The sequence below is a fragment of the Rhinopithecus bieti genome, unplaced genomic scaffold (assembly GCF_001698545.2).
Source record: "Rhinopithecus bieti isolate Rb0 unplaced genomic scaffold, ASM169854v2 scaffold_41745, whole genome shotgun sequence".
NCBI classification, from domain to species: domain Eukaryota; kingdom Metazoa; phylum Chordata; class Mammalia; order Primates; family Cercopithecidae; genus Rhinopithecus; species Rhinopithecus bieti.
Genome location: NW_016816918.1, coordinates 49099 through 70748, shown reverse-complemented (window position 1 = coordinate 70748; position 21650 = coordinate 49099). Strand labels below are relative to the sequence as shown.

Sequence of the window (21650 nt, the reverse complement as noted above, 5' to 3'; positions counted from 1 at the left end):
AAAAAAAAAAAAAAAAAAAAAAAAAAAAAAAAAGAAAAAAAAAAGATTGCTGAGGGAAACAGAGAATTGGATCAGTACATGGGCTCACAGTTTTGTCCCGCGTATTACTTAATATTACAAAGGAAGCGAGGTTCCTTTCCAGTGGAGAGGTCTGGCTAACACCACCCTTTAGCCAAATGATGGAACTTAGCATTGAACTTAGCCTGGTGGGACAGACTGTCATTTTGTGCAATCAGAAGTACACAAACATCACCTTTGTACTTTGCTTCTAGAAAACATTTAATCTGGGTTTAATCACTACGAAACAACCACACAAACCCAGAATGCAGAACATTCTCATGCCAACTAGAGAAACGAAAAGAGCATGAGGATAGGTCTAGATTCAAAGATATTAACCGGACATAATAACCAAATGCAGTACTTGAAACTTATGAAAATATTCTTTAGACCATTGGGGAAATTTTAAAAATTTAAATTTAAAAACCTAACATTAGGCCAGGAGCGTGGCTCACGCCTGTAATCCCAGCACCTGGGGAGGCCGAGGCAGGTGGATCACCTGAGGTCAGGAGTTGGAGACCAGCCTGACCAACATGGCAAAACCCGGTCTCTACTAAAAATACAACAAAATTGGCCGGGCATGGTGGTGTGTGCCTATAATTCCACCTTCTTGGGAGGCTGAGGCAAGAGAATTGCTTAAATCCGGGAGGTGGAGGTTGCAGTAAGCCGAGATTGTGCCACTGCACTCCAGCCTGGGGAACAGAGTGGGACTCCATCTCTGAATAAATAAATACATAAAAAAATAAAATAAAATAAACACTTAACATTAGCTCTTATGAATTAATCACTCTTTCAGGCTCTTTCAGGATGACAGGCCTGCGGAGTGAGAACCAGCACCACCAGACGTGTGAAGGACCCTGCTTAGGGCACTCTGTCTTAATTTTTCAGATGCAATAACGGTATTGTGGTTATGCAAGGAATTGTTCTTATTCTTAAGAGATACTTGACAACGAATTTAGGAATAAAGTATCACGATGTATGGAGTGTACCTTTTTTTTGAGACAGTTGAGACAGAGTTTTGCTCTGTCACCCAGGCTGGAGCTGGAGTGTAGTGGCACGGTCTCAGCTCACTGCAATTTCTGCCTCCCAGATTCAAGTGATTCTCATGCCTCAGCCTCCCGAGTAGCTGGGATTAAAGGTGTGCGCCACCAGCCTGGCTAATGTTTGTATTTTTAGTAGGGATGGGATTTTGCCATGTTGGCCAGGCTAGTCTCAAACTCCTGACCTTAAGTGATCCATCCGCTTTGGCCTCCCAAAGTGCTGGGATTACAAAGGTGAGCCACCACGCCCGGCCTGCAATTTACTTTCATATGGTTCTCCAAAAATATATATAGGAGAGACATAAAATAAGGCAAAATGTGAACATCTGGTGACCATAGATGAAGGGTAAGCAGTGTTCACTATACTGTTTTTCAACTCATTTCCAGAGATTTTTATATTTTCTAATTAAAAGGCTGTGGTGGGAGAAGTTCAGGTGGAAATCAAGAGGAGAGGGTAAACTATAGGATAAATGAGACTTAAGGGACATGGCAACCAAATACAATGTGTGGATCTTGTTTGGTCCCTGATGCACACAAACCAACTAGAGGAAAACATTGATGAGACAAGCAGGGAGACTGAACACTGATGGAGTGACTGATGGGATGAAATAGGAAAGACATGAGAGAAGACTGGCCATATGACGCTAACTGGTCATGTGTATATGAGGATTGAGTATATTATGCCATCTAACTTTTGCAAGCTTGAAAATTTCCCTAGTAAAAAGCTGGGCGTCAAGTTAAAATTACATGCAATGTCTGACTTTCTCAGTGAGTGACTGACTGGCTGAAGAGATATCTAAATATAGCTCTATGGTTCTCTATTACTTAAATAAAGAATTACACAAAAGAATAAGTTGCGAAATCAAGATTAGTCCCTGAGTTTCTCTCATAATAGTGATTTTAAATGAATTTCAGGGGGGTTTGTGGCAGGTGAAGGTTATATGGAATTAATTGCCTTTCTATTTTTTCCCTTTTATTTTCATTCTCTCAATTTCCCTAATGCATGAGGCTCCTGACCACCATAAAGATAGAACTGGGGCTTAACCCTCATCACTTCTGAAGCTGATGGAATGGTATTTATTGCTTCCACTTAAGTTTGAGAATCTCAGGATTGTCTATTTAATCAGTTCTTTATTTAGCTAGTAGAGTTTTTATTGTCCTGCCTATTCAACATACTACTATGGCTGCTAGTGCTAATTTAACATTTAGGTGAAGATAAAATGAGTTTTGAAGTCATTCAGGAAGATCATACAGGCCAAAAAAAAAAAAAAACAAATAAAAAATCCATGAGAGCCTTAAAGGTGGAAAACACCCTTATTTTGTCTGCCTGTTTGTTAGGAAGAGTATGGAGGCCACTGTCAGATGTGTCTCAAGAAATGATGAGATGGTGTTCTTGCCCCATAGTGATCCTGAACCATTTAGCTTTTACTCTAAGGTAAAATTTTGTAATTAAAAGGGCAGTAGTGTTATGTGCTGTTTTTGTTTTCTAGAAGGAAATAGGATTCAAATAAAACAAACATGAAACAAACAGTGAATTGGATACTCATGCCTTAAAGTCTTTTTAAAGGAAATATTATAAAGTATTAACTTCCAATCAATAATATAAACCACAAAGAGGAAAACAAGAGCAGATAAGGGTATGTATATGAAAAGAAAAATTCAAGTCTGAAAATGTTCAAACAACAAAACAAAACTGATAAGTAGCAGACTTAATAGGAGAACAAATGAAACCAGGTGTAGAAGGGATATCAAATCTGGGACCAGAAAGAGAAAAAAAATCTTGGATTCAGTTACCATGGCTGCTTAACTGAGTATACAGAGGCTAAAGGAAACACATTATACACTATTACTTAATCTCTGAACACAACTTTCATTATTTAAATAATATTGATGAAAATCATTTTAAAACTCCAGTGTTCACAAACATAAAATATACATACCTGAAAATGCATCAGTGCTACCCTTAGATGTTCTTCCTGTCTATAATTGTTTGCATCGGAGGTTAAGGTTTGGACTTTTCGATTTGCCTATCTTTAAAGTGGAATAACAAACATTCATATGGAAACTATGAGCATGGGTTCATCAAGTCTTTATACTTACCCCTCCCTTCGTGTCACTGGCTTTATCTGTACTAGATTTAAAGTGGCCACGTTTTCTTTGCTCTTCCTTCCATCAAGAAGTCTGCTTTCCTCGTCCTTCAATGTGGGCCGGCAAAGTGACTCGCTTTGACCAACAGAAGGTGCGGGAGCGCTGGCAAGCAGCTTCTTGTCGTGCTCTCTTGAGATACCGCGGTGAAGAGGCCTGGGTGCGCCTCTTTCGGGATGACAGGCCCTGCGGAGTGAGAGCCAGCACCACCACACGTGTGAAGGACCCTGTTTAGGGCACTGTGCCCAGCCCCACGTTGTCAGGTGACGCAGCTGCCGCAGGGACCCCAGGCAAGGCCCGCAGATCGGCCCACCTGAGCCCAGCCCAAACTGCCAACACAGAAGAAGTTCATTCCCGCATCCACACAACAGGCTTCCCAGCGTCTGAGAACTATCACCTTATCCCTTTTATTATCTGTTCTGCCTGAAACACTCTGCTTGTCTTCGAGGATCTCTGCTCCTCCGACATGGTTTCTGGACCTTGTATGTACCTGGTCACTCTTCTCTGGACACCTTCAAGGTGGCCAAATTTCTCTTTAAATTGTGTGGCAGTCAGAATTGAAAACAGTGTTGCAAAGATCATTTGCTTCTTTTAACCCTTAGAATCTTTCTGCTTTTCCCTACAGCCTCTTCTCCCCTAACAAGCCCTAGGGCACTCGCTTCCTCCTCTCTTTCCTGCCGGTGTTCTCAGCCCCTCCCCTAAGAGGCAACAGTTTTCTCATCCCTCAGGGACTAAGTCAAACTTGCATCACTCCTTCGCATTCCTTTCCCCGGCTCCGGACCCTTTCTCTCAGCGCTTTGCTGGGCCAGCTTTTTCCTCTGTGCGCTGCGCTGGCTCCTTTGGCTGGGCCATGAATTCCTTGAAAGCAGCTACTTTCTGTACCTTAACGCTTCACCTGGCACTTGGCACATGTTAGGTGCTCAATAAATGTTTAATGAGTTGGATAATTAACTAATATTCTTTTGGTATTAAAGTATATTATCTACTGGCCGCATTTCCCCCACAAGGCTATCAAGGGAGACTGTCCGATTCCTGTTTAAACAAAGATAGTATGTCCACTGAATTTCCTTGTTTGCCACTGTTTAGTTCATTTAAAAAAATGCATTTGGTTTGGAATTACTTTTTCAGCGATCTAGGCTGCCTTCTTTTTAAATGCTATCAAGCTTCTGAAGAATTTTGACAGCTATTTAGTTACCATTTCTGGAATGTGTATTCACTCATTGTTGAAAATGGAAGCATTTTACTTTTGTCTTTCATCTCTCTTAATTCACTGCAGTACCTCAAGGGCTGCTTGACACGCGCTCTCCAATGTGTATTACCGTGGCACAGAAACAGTCTAGGTTGGTCAATGTGGCCTCATGGTTATTATAACACCACTTTACTTCTGTAAAGTGCCTTACTGGGTACAAAATGTTTTCTCATACTGGCCTCATTTCTGTCTGATTAGAAGCTCTGTGTAATAGGTAGGGATAATTATCTGTGTTTTACAGTTGAGAAAACAGAGGCTCCCAAGCCTGTCAGGGCACCTGAAGTGCTTACTCATCTGTGGCTCCAAGGCCTCATGTTTGTTCCATTCTTCCTGAATTAAAGATCATTCTGCTCCATGGAGAAGACCAACAACAAAAAAGACATTGAATAGCTTTGCTTTCTCTTTGCATTTCCTGTCCTTGTCATTCTCCAACGTTTTTTCCTCCGATTTTTAAATATCTTCTTCTTCTGAGCATGGCCACGTGACCATATTTTCTGTTTGTTGGCTGGGTTTGTTTGTCCTCAGTTTTTACAGATGAGGAAATGAAGCTCAGAGATGTCTCCAGTTCCTCCAGAGCATGACATCCACCTTCTGCCAAAAGATAGTACGAGCGAGGATTTCAAGTGGAAACATCTTCTCTTTGAAGTTCTTTTGTGCAGCACTGAATAAGCATATTCATTTTGTTTTGGTTTTGCTTTAAAGGGGAGCTCCATGGTGGTGTTTCTTTTTGCTGTGATATTTCCTACTTACGCTCAGAGTGGTGGAGGGTAGGAAGGTAGGTGACAGTGGCTCTGTCGCTTTCCTTCTCCCATTTTGCTTTTCTCCCATTTGGCTCAGGCCATCATTAAAACATAAATATGTTACCTAATAAAGTAGAGCACATGCATCACTTACCCACATTTCATACTAGAACTAGCTTCTCAGATGGGTCCTTACAGAGAACAGAGCTCCAAGGAAATGGGCCAGCTCAGAGTTTAGGGGGCCGAGGGAAGGGCTGCAACGTGGGGGTCTGGCACCCATGGGCAGGTCTTGGGTGGGGGCACTGGTGCCTTGGAGAGAAATGGGCACTGGGATTGGTGCTCAGGAGGAAAGACAGTCACCAGGCCCCCAACTTAGCTTCAGTTTCTTCTTGAGTCAGTCCTTGCTGCTGCAGAAGGCAGCGGCAGTGACTGTACCTTAGTTTCAAGGACCAGCAGCACACACTGCCGCCTCTCAGCCCTCTCCCACCTCCTGCTAAGGAGTAATGCCTTCTAGACATAATAAACATCTCTCTTTTAAAGCTGCATTTTAACAACTCCAAACCTGGTGGTCTCAATATTACAACCGCTAAATGTTAGAGATGGAAGGAAATTATTTCTACTGAGACTATACATAATATTGAAAACATCTCTCTAATTTCTCCACTTTCCAGACAATTGCAGCATGACTTTCCCAGGGCCCTGATTTTCAGCACGGATGATTTTTTCTTCAGGGAAGATGGTGCCTATGAGTTCAATCCTGACTTCCTGGAGGAAGCTCATGAATGGAACCAAAAAAGAGGTGACAAATGCCTTTCCAAACTCCTGGGAAACCCTGATGTGCACATAGATTGTAGCTGCTGCAGAATGAATAAATTTAATGGAAGGAGTTTAACCGAAAGTTCTGCCGTTTTTTTCCCCAAAACAGAACACCAGAGCGTAACCTCCTTAGATTCCAGAGAAAGAAAATTATTGATAGTGGGCTCTGAAATAGATGGCAGTGAAGTTGTGTGATGAGGAGATGAGGGCATCCTGTAATACAAATGACCAATAGAGATTACGCTTACCCTTCCCTCTGATTGTTGCATGTTGTTCACTGTTATGTAACATTGTGTTGCAGCAAGAAAAGCAATGAGGAATGGCATATCCCCCATTATTATTGATAATACCAACCTCCACGCCTGGGAAATGAAGCCCTATGCAGTCATGGTAGGAAGAAGTATCATTCTGAATTTTCAGTTATGGACATTTTGTGAGAAAGTTGAAGCATCTGTTCTTTCCTCTTTTTCTGATGTTCCATGATTTCGTATTTGCTAACAGTAGTTCTCCCAGGGAGCAGGTAACGAGGTTTTATGTTAGTGTTTCTCTGCTGTTCAATGGCTGAAGTTTGCTGAGATGCTAATCTCACTTCAGGATACAATTTAAAAATAGTCCTTGGCAAATGGTCCTTGGTGTGAATTCTTGATAACTTTTCTGTCTTAATTACTTTCCTAAGGCGAGGCATACAGAGGAGCACCCACTGAAATGTGCAGAGCAATACTCAACTAGATGACGCTCCTAGTGGAGTTACAGGTCACAACAGGACCATTCTGCCTCTGGTGAGCCGGGGATTTCCACACTGTGTACTGTTGCTGCCTGGGAGTTCCAGGGCAACAGAATATTTTAGTTTAAAAACAGATTAGGGCCAGGCGTGGTGGCTCACGCCTGTAATCCCAGCACTTTGGGGGGCCGAGGCAGGCGGATCACTTGAGTCCAGGAGTTCAAGACCAGCCTGGCCAACATGGTGAAACCCCATCTCTACTAAAAATCCAAAAAAATAGCCGGGTGTGGTGACGGGCGCCTGTAATCCCAGTTACTCAGGAGGCTGAGGCAGGAGAATCACTTGAACCTTGTAGGCAGAGGTTGCAGTGACCTGAGATTGCGCCACTGCACTCCAGCCTGGGCAACAAGAGTGAAACTCCATCTCAAAAAAAAAAAAAAATTAAAAATTAAAAAATAAAAACAATTAGGATTAACATTGTAATCTTATTGAGATGACAGAATGCAAATATAAATATAAAACAGCTCAGCTCTCCATTGTCAGAATAGCAAAGAACAGCATGATGCCTGCATTATCCTTTAATTGTGAAGTCTATTTGGTCTTTTTTCATACATATTCCATCTCTTGTGATTATGTTTTCATTCCCTATTGGGTCTAGAAAGGAGAAAGGATCCAGAACCATACAAATGGGGCAGGAAGCACAGTGGAGTATCCTCCTTGCATCATGCAGAATCCCTACCTGGTTAATTGTGAAGTGAATAGGTCCAGACTGGGCTCACGATGTTAGGCTTCTTTTTACATTTGGGGCTAACTGGCATACCTACAGGTGTGCTTTTCTCTAACGATCATCATCAGTTCCACTTACACCCAGATTGTGGGGCTTCGGTGAATGTAAGGAAGAATGAGCCGCACACTTGTGGTTACTTCAGTTCATGTCGAGTCTACTTGGGCGAGAAATGAACAGGCACGTGAAGAGTCAATTGAATGAGGCCATCACTTAAAACCAAGACTTAATGACTAACTGACCAGTAGCCTAAGGGAAGTCATTTTACTTTTTTGTTTTGTTTTGAGACAGAGTCTCGCTCTGTCTCCCATGCTGGAGTGCAGTGGCACGATCTCAGCTCACTGCAGCCTCTGCCTCCCAGATTCAAGTCATTCTCATGTGTCAGCCACCCCAGCAGCTGGGATTACAGGCACGTGCCACCACGCCCGGCTAGTATTTGTATTTTTAGTAGAGACGGGGATTTGCCGTGGTGGCCAGGCTGGTCTCGAACTCCTGAGCTAAAGTGATTCACCCGCCTCGGCCTCCCAAAGTGCTGGGGTTACAGGTGTGAGCCACCGCACCTGGCCTCAGTTTACTTTTTATCTTCTGGATATGTATACTCCTTTTCAGGCATCCTCAGCTATTCATTAGACTTAAAATGAGAGGTTTCCAGTTGTGTTATTTAAAACTTCCCAACTGAGAAGTGCCCATGTAAAGAATGAAAAGGAAACCTTTTTGCTTAGCTCTTTCCACTCTATGTTTTATAAACACAATAAATTATAGTGATAATAGAAAATTCAGTTTGAGATAAGGTAGTAGTCAATTTATGAATGCAAACAATATTTGGATGTTTATAAGGAAATTATAATAGTTTTCTAAACTCAAGGAAATGGGGCCTGGTGCATTGACCCACATCGTATTGCATAATGGGGAGAGCTACTTTTGGAGGGAAGTTGATACAAAGTAAGTGACTATCACTTTTTATTTCACCAGTTATGTTCCTATGGTACTCCCACTTTCTAAAGGAAGGCATGAGGGCTAGGACAAGACATCTGACAAGTAAATCTACAAAAATCCTATAAGTGACTTTGAGAAGTCACTGAGTTCACTGCTCACACCGCTGTTCAGGACGTTTTAAACTAGCTCAAGTCATCTATTTTTAAAGATATCCAAAACAAAGAACCTTTACAAATTTCCTACATATTAGATAAAATTGAGCAAAATTTATCATGGAGAATTATGAGAGTGGCTAAGTATGGGAATGAAACAACTGCATTTATTATGATAAATTAAGGCATTGGATTACTGGTAAAACAAAAGGAATTCTAGAAAAGATTTGTAGTAAATGTTAAATGGCAGCATAAACATTCCCAAACATACATACTATGTCTTCAATGTTTTATGTACTTTTGAAAAATCAGGCACTTGAAAATAACTATGAAGTTATATTCCGAGAACCTGACACTCGCTGGAAATTCAACGTTCAAGAGTTAGCAAGGTACTTCTTTGTTTTTCTAGTTCCTCATTATGTATCCTGCTATTTTCAGGTATTTCAGACCGAACAAAAGAATCTTTTCAGGCTGGAAATGGACATGGTAGTTTTCAGGCCAGAAATGGTAATTCTTGGAAATTGATAACTTTGGAATTATTAATGTGAAGACTTTAGTTTTGGGTCAGTTTTCTAATATAATGCTAAATGCTAAATCTTGGCTTGGACTTGGTCCTTTAAAAGGATGCATTTAACATTCTGCTAAAATGCTTCTTCATCAACGAACATTGAAAAGCACTTTCTCTGCATGGGACTGCACATGTCAATGGTGTTTTTGCATTTAGGCTAAATAAAGATCTTCAGATGTTGAGCAGTCTGCGATTCATTTATGATCTAGATGCTGCTTCTAATTTATACAGCAATAAATGTTCAAATAATACTAACGATTGAGTGCATGGGTTCGGATATTCTCTATCTATATTGTTCGATAATGTCATTGACTTACAATAGCCAGTGAGATAAGAATTTACTTCTTAGGAGTAAGGCTGGTTCCTCTTATGGTAATAGGCAGATAGTGTCTTCAAAGTGGATCGGTGGACTACTCCATCAGAATTGCCTCAGGTGGCTATTAAAATCCGAGTTCATGGACCCCATTCAGTAGTTGGAATCTCTGGTAATTATATTTCTAACTATATCCCCAGTTGACTCTTCTGCCCACTAGAATTTAAGATTGTTTTAATAAGCATCTCCTAGTAGTATATATCAGGGACTGGTTAACATAAATAGATGATAGATATATGCATGACATTAACAGGCAAATGTATGATTTTAAAAAAATCTCATGGTGTTCTTTTATGTCTTGAAGCACGTAATTGAGAGGACCAGAAACAAAGCATTTCTGAAGCTTTAGCTCCTTGCTAGCCTCAGGGTGGTTTGGGGGTGTGCAGGGCAGCATGAAAAACCTGAGTGGAGGCTGAAAGAGAACTGCTGAACAAGATATTATGCTTTTGCCACAGCTAAGTCCTGAGAACAGGGACTGCAATATCTGCAATCCTAGAGGACTTGTGAAATATAAGTAACTCATTGTGATATCCTGCCTTAACTAAATGCATTTCTTTTTTCCATGTAGAAGAAACATTCATGGTGTCTCAAGAGAAAAAATCCACCGAATGAAAGAACGGTATGAACACGATGTTACCTTTCACAGTGTGCTTCATGCAGAAAAACCAAGCAGAATGAACAGAAACCAGGACAGGAATAATGCACTGCCTTCCAACAATGCCAGATACTGGAATTCCTACACAGTGTTTCCAAACCGGAGGGCCCATGGTGGATTTACAAATGAGAGCTCCTATAACAGAAGGGGCGGTTGTCACCATGGATATTAGAGGCCTACCTTACAGCCATGCAGAATTTTCCGAAGTCAGTTTCTACTTCAATTTTTGTTATTCTTTGTTGCATTTTAGTCAGAGCTCCAATTCCAGTGTTAAATAGCTGAACTCAAACGTTTCTGAGCAAAGTCATTATATTCATTATCTTCACCAAAATTTGTTCAAGTGCTTCTATATGCATGGTCTGATGCTGGGAATTCTGCAGATTTGAGTAAACAGGCTCTTTCTCTAGGGTAAGAATTTGAAACCAAAACTTGAGAACACACCCAAGAACATAATTATTTACACAAGTTCATAGATGAAATAAAGCGTTTATATTATATATAAGCTTCAGTACCATTTTCTCTGATCTATTTATTTTTTCAGGAAATTCATCTCCATCAGGAAAGTTGGGAAGGTGGAGAAAAGTGGTGGGGGGGGGGGGCAGGAAAAGTTTTAGCACCATTGCTATTTTGATAATCTATGTATCTAAAAATGTGAGATGTGCGACTCTATGATACTGATTTTCCTTTAATGTTAATATGCCAGAAAGTATACATCTGGGAACAATGTCCTTCAAAGTAGATACTTTGGGAAGTTATTCCTTTATTTTAATGATGTATCATTGTTAAAAATACTGTCAAATCCTTAATAGCTATAGGAGCTACTGAGGGAAATCAGTGTCATTATTTAAAGTCACACCTTGTGTTTTTACTACTTTATTCAGCAGGATTAAACCTGAATAACTTTTGGCTGTTGTGCTAATAGTGTAAATAAAATAAGCCTGCCTTCATAAAACACTAACTTTTAAAAGGAATAGCTAAATGACTTCTAAAATTATGCCTATTAACATGTGTAATTAGTTGGCAGCTCAAATGTTTGGGAGTGCAAGAAATTAGGCACCCCAGGATATAGGTCATACAGGGATATATAAAAGCCATGCTCATTACAAAATGAGCAGTTGATGTTTTATGTGGCATTAAGACAATCAAGTCCTCGTAACTCTGGAATGTCTTATACTGATGCTGAATTTATGAATCCAAATCAATTTCCGACAGGTTGGAATCAGATTTAGCGTGAGGCCGGGCGTGGTGGCTCAAGCCTGTAATCCCAGCACTTTGGGAGGCCGAGACGGGCGGATCACGAGGTCAGGAGATCAAGACCATCCTGGCTAACACGGTGAAACCCCGTCTCTACTAACAATACAGATTTAGCGTGAGATCACGATAGACAAGACCACAGAGGACGTATGCTCTACTTCTTGTTGGCCAACAGCTTCTTTCTAATGTTCTGTGAAAAATTATTTTAAGTGTCCTATATAATGGTGCTTTTTATGGTTATTAAAAATTGTAAATGGTATCACATTTATATGGATTTGTCATTGGATCTTTTTTGATTCAACAATAAAAAAATTTAATTACCTAAATGCCAAGAAACTCAACAATTGATACCAGTTTTTCTGTATCACAGGCTTATTTACCAGTCTTTTTTTTTTAATAAATAGGGATCATAAAGGTAATGACAAAAGCAACCTTATAATTTAGTTGCTTATATATTTCATCTGTGTACATGAGACTGTTTTAACATTATCTGACACTACTGAAACCTGCTCAACATCTCCGTGACTACCAGCAACACATATATAATGTTTTCTTCATTAACATTTTAAAAACTGGTATCTCCTTTGAGTAAGTTTGGTTGACAATAGTAAATACCAATGGATCTAAGGTGTTATCAGTTTTGCTAAATTCTGTATCTCCAAGCATAACATACAATAATCTCCTAATGATCCACTTAATAATGCTCCCATCTTCCAGGCCCAGGTGGTCCTGGGTATCTTGTATCTTGGTTGATAGGGTGGTGGCATAACCAGCTCAATATGGATGGCTTGACTCATCTGGGCTAGTAGAGGGGAGAAATGTCAGAGAGCCCAAAGTGGAAATTACCCTCCTTTGATTTCACAGGAGTGGTTCAAATGACCAGATTCAAGCCTTCCTGACTTGGCTGGCTCCCTGCTTCAGGGTTTTGGGCTCACCTGGGCTAAGTGAGTGACCACTAGGGTTATATAACTTTTATAGAGCTCTAAAGAATAGTTTCCTGGCCTATTTAATGTCTCTTCTTCTCCTAGCTGGCCCCTGAAATAGTTGGTTTGTAAACTATAAAAATTGATCAATGCCATCAACTTTATCCCTTATAGAAATGATCTGTTTTTCCTTTCAACTCCCATGGCTCCTGATTTGTATAACTCTTTGAACACCTAGTATTGACTTGTATTGTGTCCACTGTCTGCATCATTCATCAAGCTGACAAATGCTCTTTATGTGCAATAGGATCTCATTAAATGATTGCTGAATAAATAACACAAATTTTTACCATTATCCCTAATAATGCAGTATGTTGACTCTATACTCATTAAATTGTCACTTTTTTTTCTTTTTTTTTTTGAGATGGAGTCTTGCTCTGCCATCCAGGCTGGAGTGCAGTGGCCGGATCTCAGCTCACTGCAAGCTCCGCCTCCCGGGTTTACGCCATTCTCCTGCCTCAGCCTCCCGAGTAGCTGGGACTACAGGCGCCCGCCTCGTCGCCCGGCTAGTTTTTTGTATTTTAAGTAGAGACAGGGTTTCACCGTATTAGCCAGGATGGTCTCGATCTCCTGACCTCGTGATCCGCCCGTCTCGGCCTCCCAAAGTGCTGGGATTACAGGCTTGAGCCACCGCGCCTGGCCTAAATTGTCACTTTTGAGGGGATAATATACACATATACTCAAGCTTCATATTTTGTTCATGTAGCTTAGATGTTATTTATAACTTATAAAAAAGAGTGTGTGCATTAAATATCTATCAATATAATGGGTGTCCTACATGAGAACAGACAATAGCAGTTTTACCAAGGATTCAAAAAAGAAAAGGAGAAATTCTTATAATTTTTTCCTGTCCTCCTGAAACCCAAGTTTTATTCCTTGGTCTAGAGTAGATCACTGCAAAATTAGAATGTGAAAACCAAACTGTTTTAGAAATAAAACTTAAGTCACATTAATAAGACTTGCAGAATACTTAAGTTACAAGGAGTAGCAAAATAGACACTTTTGTTAATGCTTTTTACAGAAGAGGAAAATCATGGATCACAGTTATGGAAGGAAACAAGTTAATTTTTTAAAAGATTTATTCTTCGTTTTAAACATATTTATAATTAGATTTGAAAACATGATATTATATATAAATTGAAGGCATTAAAACATCTGATTTAAGAACTTCTCCATGCTATTAACTCCTAGTTAGAACTGCTTTATCCCTTTTCTCTATTAAACATAAGAAAGTAACAAGTAAGGCTGTGCGCGGTGGCTCACGCCTATAATCCCAGCACTTTGGGAGGCTGAGGCAGGTGGATCACCTGAGGTCAGGAGTTTGAGACCAGCCTGGTGAACATGGTAAAACGCAGTCTCTACTAAAAATGCAAAAATTAGCTGGGCATGGTGGTGCGTCCCTGTAATCCCAGCTACTCGGGAGGCTTGAGGTGGGAGAATTACTTGAACCCGGGAGGTGGAGGCTGCAGTGAGCCAAGATCATGCCACTGCACTCTAGCACGGGTGACAAAGTGAGACTCCATCTCCAAAAAAAAAAAGAAATAACAAATGAGAGTATCACCTTAAATTGAACTAATCTGCTTTTGTGGTAAAGTTTAAAAAGGCATAGGCTCTGGGTCCTGTGATAGTGCTAAAAATAAAGCAGGCAGAATCAGTGCCAATTTGAAAGCAAGATACTTTCTCAGGTTTTGGTTTAGATGACCATTTTGTTGAAAAAAAAAAAAAAAAACTATGAAATCTTCTGATTTAAAGTATTTGAATTTTAGTTTTAATTTCAGAGATCACACTGGAATAGTAAAAAGGAATCAGAGTTACATTGAGGGTTCTATTTTTCTTATAATCATGCTGACTTAAGGATGAGGAATTGCTTAAAAGGAAACACCACTCTATCATATTCATCCTGCCTTTTGAACAGGATGGAACTATAGCAGAACCAACACGTGCATTAAGGAAAACTATTTCATCACGTGCGTTAAGGAAAACTATTTCATAGTGAGTTACCTTTAAAAAAAAATTCCCTAAAATAGTAGCTAAAGGAATTATTTGCATAAAAATAACTGTACTAAGAGACCTCATTTCATTTAATGACAGACTCTAAAAGAAAATGGTATGTTTATTTCACTTGTAAAATAATACTTGTAGTGAAAATCCAAAGAATTACAGATTTTTTTCCCCCACTCTTTTTTTTCTTTGTAAAGATGGGGGTCTCCCTATGTTGCCCAGGCTGGTCTTGAACTCCTGGTCTCAAGCACTCCTCCCACCTCAGCTTCTCAAAGTGTTGGGATTACAGGCATGAGCCACTGAGCTCGGCCAAAGATGTTTTTCTTGATTAGTTAATAAATTACATTTAGTTTTAAGATATGCAACTGAAGCAAAAGTATACCAATACAGAGTCGGGCCAAGAACATCTGATACACAAACACTTAGGTAAATTTGAAACTAATTTCTTTTCTCATTGTGCAACGTACGTACTAATGTGTGGTTTGAAATTAGATCCAGTCTTACAAACTGGAAAGGTTAAGCGTCAATAATTTATTGTCACCTTTGCAAATGCTTATATTTTTTAGTTGTAATTGTGTCCTGCTTATTATTCTCACATTCTTCTTTACCGGCCTGGGAACTCTCCTGTTCTTTGATCAGAGATGTAGTACAACGTCTTTTCAGTCTGAGACAATCTTTTGAACTGGTGGGAGCAGTCCTAGTGGATTCACTGACAGATATAAATTGTTTTTCTCCTGTTGAACCAGACAAAAGAGCTTGGGTATTTATCAATGCAAGTTCTTCATCAGCTATTGAATTACTTTCCAAAAGAGAAACTTCATTGAATTTTTTAAATGGAGTCATCTGAGGAGAATTCAGTTCTTTTTTCTTTATGGGTGTTTCGTATTTGGTGCCACAACTCCTTGGTGGCTGAAATGCCTTCTGTGCAGCTGGAGAAACAAATGTACAAATGGGACTAACAGGTGGAGGTAAAGGCAGTCTACTCAAGAAATCCAAGGCTCTTCTCCTTTTGCAGTTTTTTGGGTCATCAATCTCTTTCTCCCCTTTACAAGACTTTGAAGTTATCTGGGCTGATACAGGTGTGGAAACAGACTTCCTTTTGGCCATACAAAGTGATAAAGGACTTTGATAATATAGCTCACAATTAGGAGAAGATATCTGATAAAAAAATTAAAAGGTAGCCTATCATAATTACGTACTAACATAAAAAACTAAATCGAAGTAACTTTTTTCATTGGAAATATTTAAGTATGCAAATATTACACACAATCTCCCTCCCCTAATTGCTAATAGGTTAGATGATTTCAATTCACATTATTCCTATTCTAGATGGAAGTAATTTTGCATAAGAGCATATAAAATGACATTAAAAGAAAGAAAAATGAGGAATAATCACAGTAAAAGATTAAAAGGAGGTAGGGGACACCACTTACGCTTCAATCTTTTCTTTTTTATTATTAACAGATTAAACAAACATAAACATTTTAAAGCCATCTTAAGAACAAACACTACCTGGGTTCTAATATCTACTTTTCTAGCTTTGTGACTTTATTAGGCAATTGCTTAACCTCTCTCTATACTCTCTATAGATGAGTCTCCTCATCTATAAAATGAGGATAATACAGTAAAGTCCTCACTTAACGTCATTGATAGGTTCTTGGAAACTGTGACTTTGAGTCAAACAATATACAGCAGGTCTTCGAGCAATGTCATTTCCTTCAACATCATTTTGTTAGAACACTGATGAGAAAAATACATGGTTTTGTTATACATCATTTCCCTTAAAATCAGTTTCCAAAAACCTATTGACAATGTTAAGTGAGGACGTAGGTTTTATCTCATAGGGTTGTTATGAGGATTAAATGAGTTAATATAGATACCCTTAGCAAGTATTAGCTATTTAAGAATCAGCCATTAGCCAATATTAAAGACTGTAGCTTGATTTGCATCTACTGTGATTTAACCACTTAAACAGCTTAGAAACAGCTTAGAAACAACCCTAATTGTATGGAACAGTGAAATAAATAGGCAAAAACACTTTTCAATCACATGTATATGAAAGCACCTGTTTGGAAAGTTTGCACCCAAAGTTTCATATCTTGCTTCAATAAATAAAATTTCTAAATAACCTATATTTATAGGAACCACATAACAACACTTTCTAATTAAGTTTAATTACATTTTACCATGTTTACTAGGTCCACAACAGAATATACGATGGCCTCCATATATAATACTTATAATATTCCTTGACTTTACATTAACTTACCAGAAGCTTATTTCCTGTACCAGGAATGATTTGAGCAGTGTACGACTCTGAAGTACAGTCTTTAATTGGGGTGGACCACTTGGGATCATTTGCATGCAGTATATGCATAAGCTTGTTTTCTGCTTCATTGCAAAGTATATCAATATTCTAAGAAAATAAGCAGAAAAGTTGCTTTATAAATTGCAAACCCACGTTTGTTTCCGAAAGTATTTCCTTTAAAAGCAGAAATGAAAAGTTCAGACCAAAAAAGAATGAAAACCCAAAAATGTGATACCGATTGTCAAACATGCCAATGCAAAATTACAAAACCAGTATCAGTGATTTAGGGGAATCTAGCTGATAGGGAGAGGGGAAGAGAGAAAAAGTATGTGTGTCTGAATGAAAGAGATCTCTTTAGTCATCTAGTTTAATCAGCAAGCTGTCATATGATCTGAATTGAAGCTGGAAGATTGGGGCTCAAGTCCCAGCTCTATTTACTACTTAATAGCTGGGAATCATCTCACATCTATAAAGGTACTTCGTAGGTTAGTGAAAAGAGAAAATTGCCTCACCTACCTCACGTCTGTTCCAAGAATTAATTGAAATAATGTATAGGTTAAACTACATGAAACTGTTGTTTGAAAAGTCACAGCTGGTCAAATATCAGCAGTTTCATATGGTTTAACCTAATTCATGACAGTATTTTGTAAAACTTTAAAATGCTATGTAAATGACAGTTGTCTCTTCAGCAGGACTAGTAAACTGCCTTTGAAGATGTCTCAGAGAAAATGTGGGGTGTAGGCCGGGCTCAGTGGCTCATGCCTGTAATCCCAGCACTTTGGAAAGCCAAGATGGGCAGATCACTTGAGGCCAGGAGTTCGAGACCAGACTGCCCAACATGGTGAAACCCTGTCTCTACTAAAAATACAAAAATTAGCTGGGCGTGGTGACACATATTTGTAGTCCCAACTACTTGGGAGGGTGAGGCAAGAGAATCGCTTGAACCCAGGAGGTGCAGACTGCAGTGAGCTGAGATTGTGCTACTGCACTCCAGCCTGGGGATGACAAAGCAAGACTCTTGTCTCCAAAAAAAAAAAAAGAAAATCTGTGGTGTAAGTAGTAGATACACTGTATGGGAAGTAAATAATGACTACAACTCCCACCCCTAATTGAGAAACTAGATATAGCAGAGTGTTATTCATTATGCATAGAGTCTTTAGGTAAAATATCAACACAGCTTTCTTTATACAGCTACTCTAATGCTTTAAAAATATATTTTTATATAAATTCTGAATAACACATATTTCAAATATTAAACTATAGAATTAGGAGGCTTATTTTTTGCGTATTCTTCACTAGTTACCAATTCATGAAATCTCAAATTTTACTAGGAAGCAGCATTGCATAGCAGTTCCTAGTTTGGGTTCTGCATTCGATGGCCTAAGTATGAATCCTAGTTTTATTAACTTGGCATTTGACCTAAGGCAAGCTATTTAACCTGTTTCTCACTGATAAAATAGAAAAACAGTTCCCTACCTCATAGGGTTGTGGGAGAATGAAATGAGAAGCTTAGAACAAGGTCTGACACATAGTAAACACTCAATAAACACCAGCTAATATTATATAATGTATATACAGATTTAAGCAAAAAATGCATACATGATCTAGGGAAAATAATTTCAGTGTCTCTTATCTGGGATTAATTCAAATCAGAGATATAATCTGTATAAAACACTAGATATGGAGTTTAAATGTAAACCTGTAGTCTCCATATTATTAACTAACCACAATGCCAACTGCTGCAAACCACAGATAACTCATATTATTCTTGTAACCAATTTCCAGTTTGCTTACATAGTCTGCATTTCTGAACATCTTTCTCACAAATTCTCCTAACTCATTTCCCTTCAAGTCATTCTTCCCTTTCTAGTTGCTGTCATTTCCCCATTCCCCCATCTCCTGAGGTTCATGGGCAATAAATATATGATTAAACTTTACCTCACATACTACCTCAACTATCCAATTTGTATAAAAGCTATTTCCTTGATACTTGACTGTCAAAATAGAAACATACCAAAATGTGTGGTAATGCTGAAAAGTAACCTTACCTCAACAGTATTTTTCATTTTGTTGAATGTCTCTTGAAAGTGGCCCTCTTTTGGACTAGCAGAAAACACAGAAAAATCTCCAGCAAATAAAGTAGGAAGTCTTGATTTGGATTCTGGTCGCCACTGGAGGTTGCTTGCAGCAATTAACATATGAGGCTTAATAATATCTTCATTAAGATCTATCCAAAACTTTATTGCCAGTAAATTGTAACATTCATCTGACAAATAGATGAAAGGAGCAACTCCTAGAATGGAGAAAAAAAAAATGTTATTATAGATGTGTTAGATGAATTTTAAGATGCAAGGAAGGAACCTCTAATATGCCTATTTATTTTGGTATATGCTAATAGTAAAAGCAAATCAAAATAGCTGAATTTGGTGAAAGCTCAGGTTTTCCAAAATGACCTGTTACTTGCAGTGCTAAAATTTCAACACCAATATGACAACACCTTCTTTTACTGAGGTCATGTGGAAGTAGGTATACACACACATTGCTGACAGGAGTACAGATCTGTGCAAGCTTTCCGGAGATAAATTTGGCAACACCTAGCAAAGTCACATATGCATTTACCTTTCCACCTTGTAATCCCATTTCAATCCCACTCTGAAGATAGACCTCTAATAACAGTAAAATACACATGAACATAAGATTAATGAAAATACCTGTGAACAAGGTTACTCACTGAAACACTATAATTACAAAATACTGGAAGCAGCTTTTATACATATACAGGATACAGTTGGATAAACTATGGTACATCCAAACAATGGTGTACCACGTAGCTGTAAAAAAGAGTGAGGACGATTTCTATGAACTGATTTCCAGGATACAGTGTTGAGTTAAAAAAGAAAAGCACAAAAGAAAGGCTAGAGTATGTTCCCCTTCTTATAAGGAAGAAGGGATATAAGAAAATATACATGTATCTGTTCAGTTGAGCAAAAGAAATCAGGAAGGATAAACCAGAAACTAAAGGAACAGCGTGTGAGTGGGGGAAAAAGGAGGACTAGGATTGGGACTGCAGGGATGAGGAGGAAGTGACATTAAGTATATCGTTTTGTACAGGTCTGACTCCTAGAACCACAGTGATATTTCACATGCCCAACAAACCAATCAACAAACAAATCCAACTAGATAATGAGGGAATCCAAAATGGAAGACAAACATTTCCCACCTCTGTCTGCTGAGAGGGCCTGGCAGTACTGATGCCTCCACAATAAAGTAATGAGCATATCTAGCAACCAGATCTTGGATCTAAACACCATTTTCTACTAAAAAAAGGAGCCAAGAGAAATGGCTGATTCCAAGACTAGGGCAGGCAACATACAAGATGAACTTGGAACATCTTATGATGCCAAAAAATAGGGAAGTGTTCAAAAAGTGAAGAAAGCTTGTTCAAAGAACATAGGAGTCCATATGAAAAAGCTCCTAATGGTCAAAGCTAAAAAAAAAGTTAAACAATAAAATAATGAAGGCACTAAATTTTAACCTGCAGAATAAAATAAATGTTCTTAAGTCCACACTGATATAAATAACGAAATAAGTACACTAGAGGAAAGGGCACAGCGTTTCCTTATAGAATTCCAATGAATTTCAATTAATGTGGAAGGAAAGAAACGGGAAAAAAATCATAATTAGGCAAATACCACAGTAATAATTGTTGCAAACAAAATCAACTGATGAATGCTAAAGTTTGATGTGAAATAGGATTCAGTCTCAAAGAATCTCCCCCAAGATATTTATTAACCACAAAGAAAAAGGAAGTTATTTTACAGAAGAGAAACCCAGCAGATACCACCTTAACCAAGTGATTAAGATCAACATCATTAACCCCTTGATATGATGTACTGAGAAAGACACATCACACTTCAGTGGTAGTCTTGCCAGAAACGCATAACTTCATCCTAGTCATGAGAAAACATCAGACGAACTCAAATTGAGGGGAATGCTACAAAATAACTGATCAGTCCTATTGAAAAGCATAATGATCATGAAAAATAAGACAGGAAGTGTTAAAGATTGGTAGAAAATACAGGTGAAAAAAATGACTAAATGCAATGTGGGATCCTAGAACAAAAAAGGGGAAATAGGGTAAAATACCTTAAACTCAAATAATTTTTCAAATACATCTACAGTATGGGTAATAATTATACCACTATTAACTTTCTGATTCTAATTGTACTACAGTTATGCAAGATGTTAACATTAGGGGACGCTAGGTGAGGAATATTTGAAAATTCCATTATTTCTGCAACTTTTTTAAAGGTCTGAAATTAGCTCAAAATAAAAAGAGTTATAAATTTTTTTATTTTTTTTTGAGACGGAGTATCACTCTGTGGCCCAGGCTGGGGTGCAGTGGTGCAATCGTGGGTTACTGCAGCCTCCGCCTCCCGGGTTCAAGCCATGTTGGCCAGGCTGGTCTTGAACTCCTGGCCTCAAGTGATCCGCCTGCCTTGGCCTCCCAAATTGCTGGGATTACAGGTGTGAGCCACCGCGCCTGGCCAAGAGTTATAAAATTCTAAAGTCAAAGATGGGTAGGTGCTATCCATTATTCTATCCTGGGATAAACCAGGACAGAACTGAGGCTAGGACTAGAGGTGGAAGAGGCACTAAGCATTTAATTTTACTATTTATACTTTCTTGCTTTTGTTACTCTGAGAATTATGTATCCCTTATAAATAATAGGGAATGGAAATGTCATTCTCAGATAAGGATTTGTTTATCTTATTGCAAGTGTTGGTTCATCTTTTCTTTCTTTTCATTTTACAAGTAAATGTATTTAATGGATCTTAATTTTAAACACTGCTTTTTTTTTTTTTTTT

The 21650-nt window shown here is 38.7% G+C and overlaps 2 protein-coding genes across 5 annotated transcripts in view; one reads left to right on the top strand and one right to left on the bottom strand.

Annotated features, from left to right (window-relative positions):
• N4BP2L1 (NEDD4 binding protein 2 like 1) overlaps positions 1–11751 on the top strand; it is a 26889-nt gene extending 15138 nt beyond the window's left edge. Inside the window, exons 2-6 of one of the 4 annotated variants that reach the window (XM_017855525.1) lie at positions 5194–5266; positions 5903–6030; positions 6349–6437; positions 8953–9029; positions 10150–11751. In XM_017855525.1, coding sequence (XP_017711014.1) covers positions 6360–6437; positions 8953–9029; positions 10150–10408 — 414 coding nt within the window. In that variant the 5' untranslated portion in view covers positions 5194–5266; positions 5903–6030; positions 6349–6359 and the 3' untranslated portion in view covers positions 10409–11751. Of the gene's footprint in view, positions 1–5193; positions 5267–5902; positions 6031–6348; positions 6438–8952; positions 9030–9078; positions 9148–9587; positions 9694–10149 lie in introns of all 4 variants that reach the window. The other 3 variants (XM_017855523.1, XM_017855524.1, XM_017855522.1) reach the window with 3 other exon arrangements.
• A 2142-nt stretch (positions 11752–13893) lies between these two features.
• Positions 13894–21650, bottom strand: part of LOC108517532 (breast cancer type 2 susceptibility protein-like) — a 39227-nt gene continuing 31470 nt past the window's right edge. Inside the window, exons 9-11 of the mRNA XM_017855520.1 lie at positions 18831–19075; positions 16744–16890; positions 13894–15632 (exon numbers count right to left, since the gene is read on the bottom strand). Coding sequence (XP_017711009.1) covers positions 15012–15632; positions 16744–16890; positions 18831–19075 — 1013 coding nt within the window. The 3' untranslated portion in view covers positions 13894–15011. The remainder of the gene's footprint in view (positions 15633–16743; positions 16891–18830; positions 19076–21650) is intronic.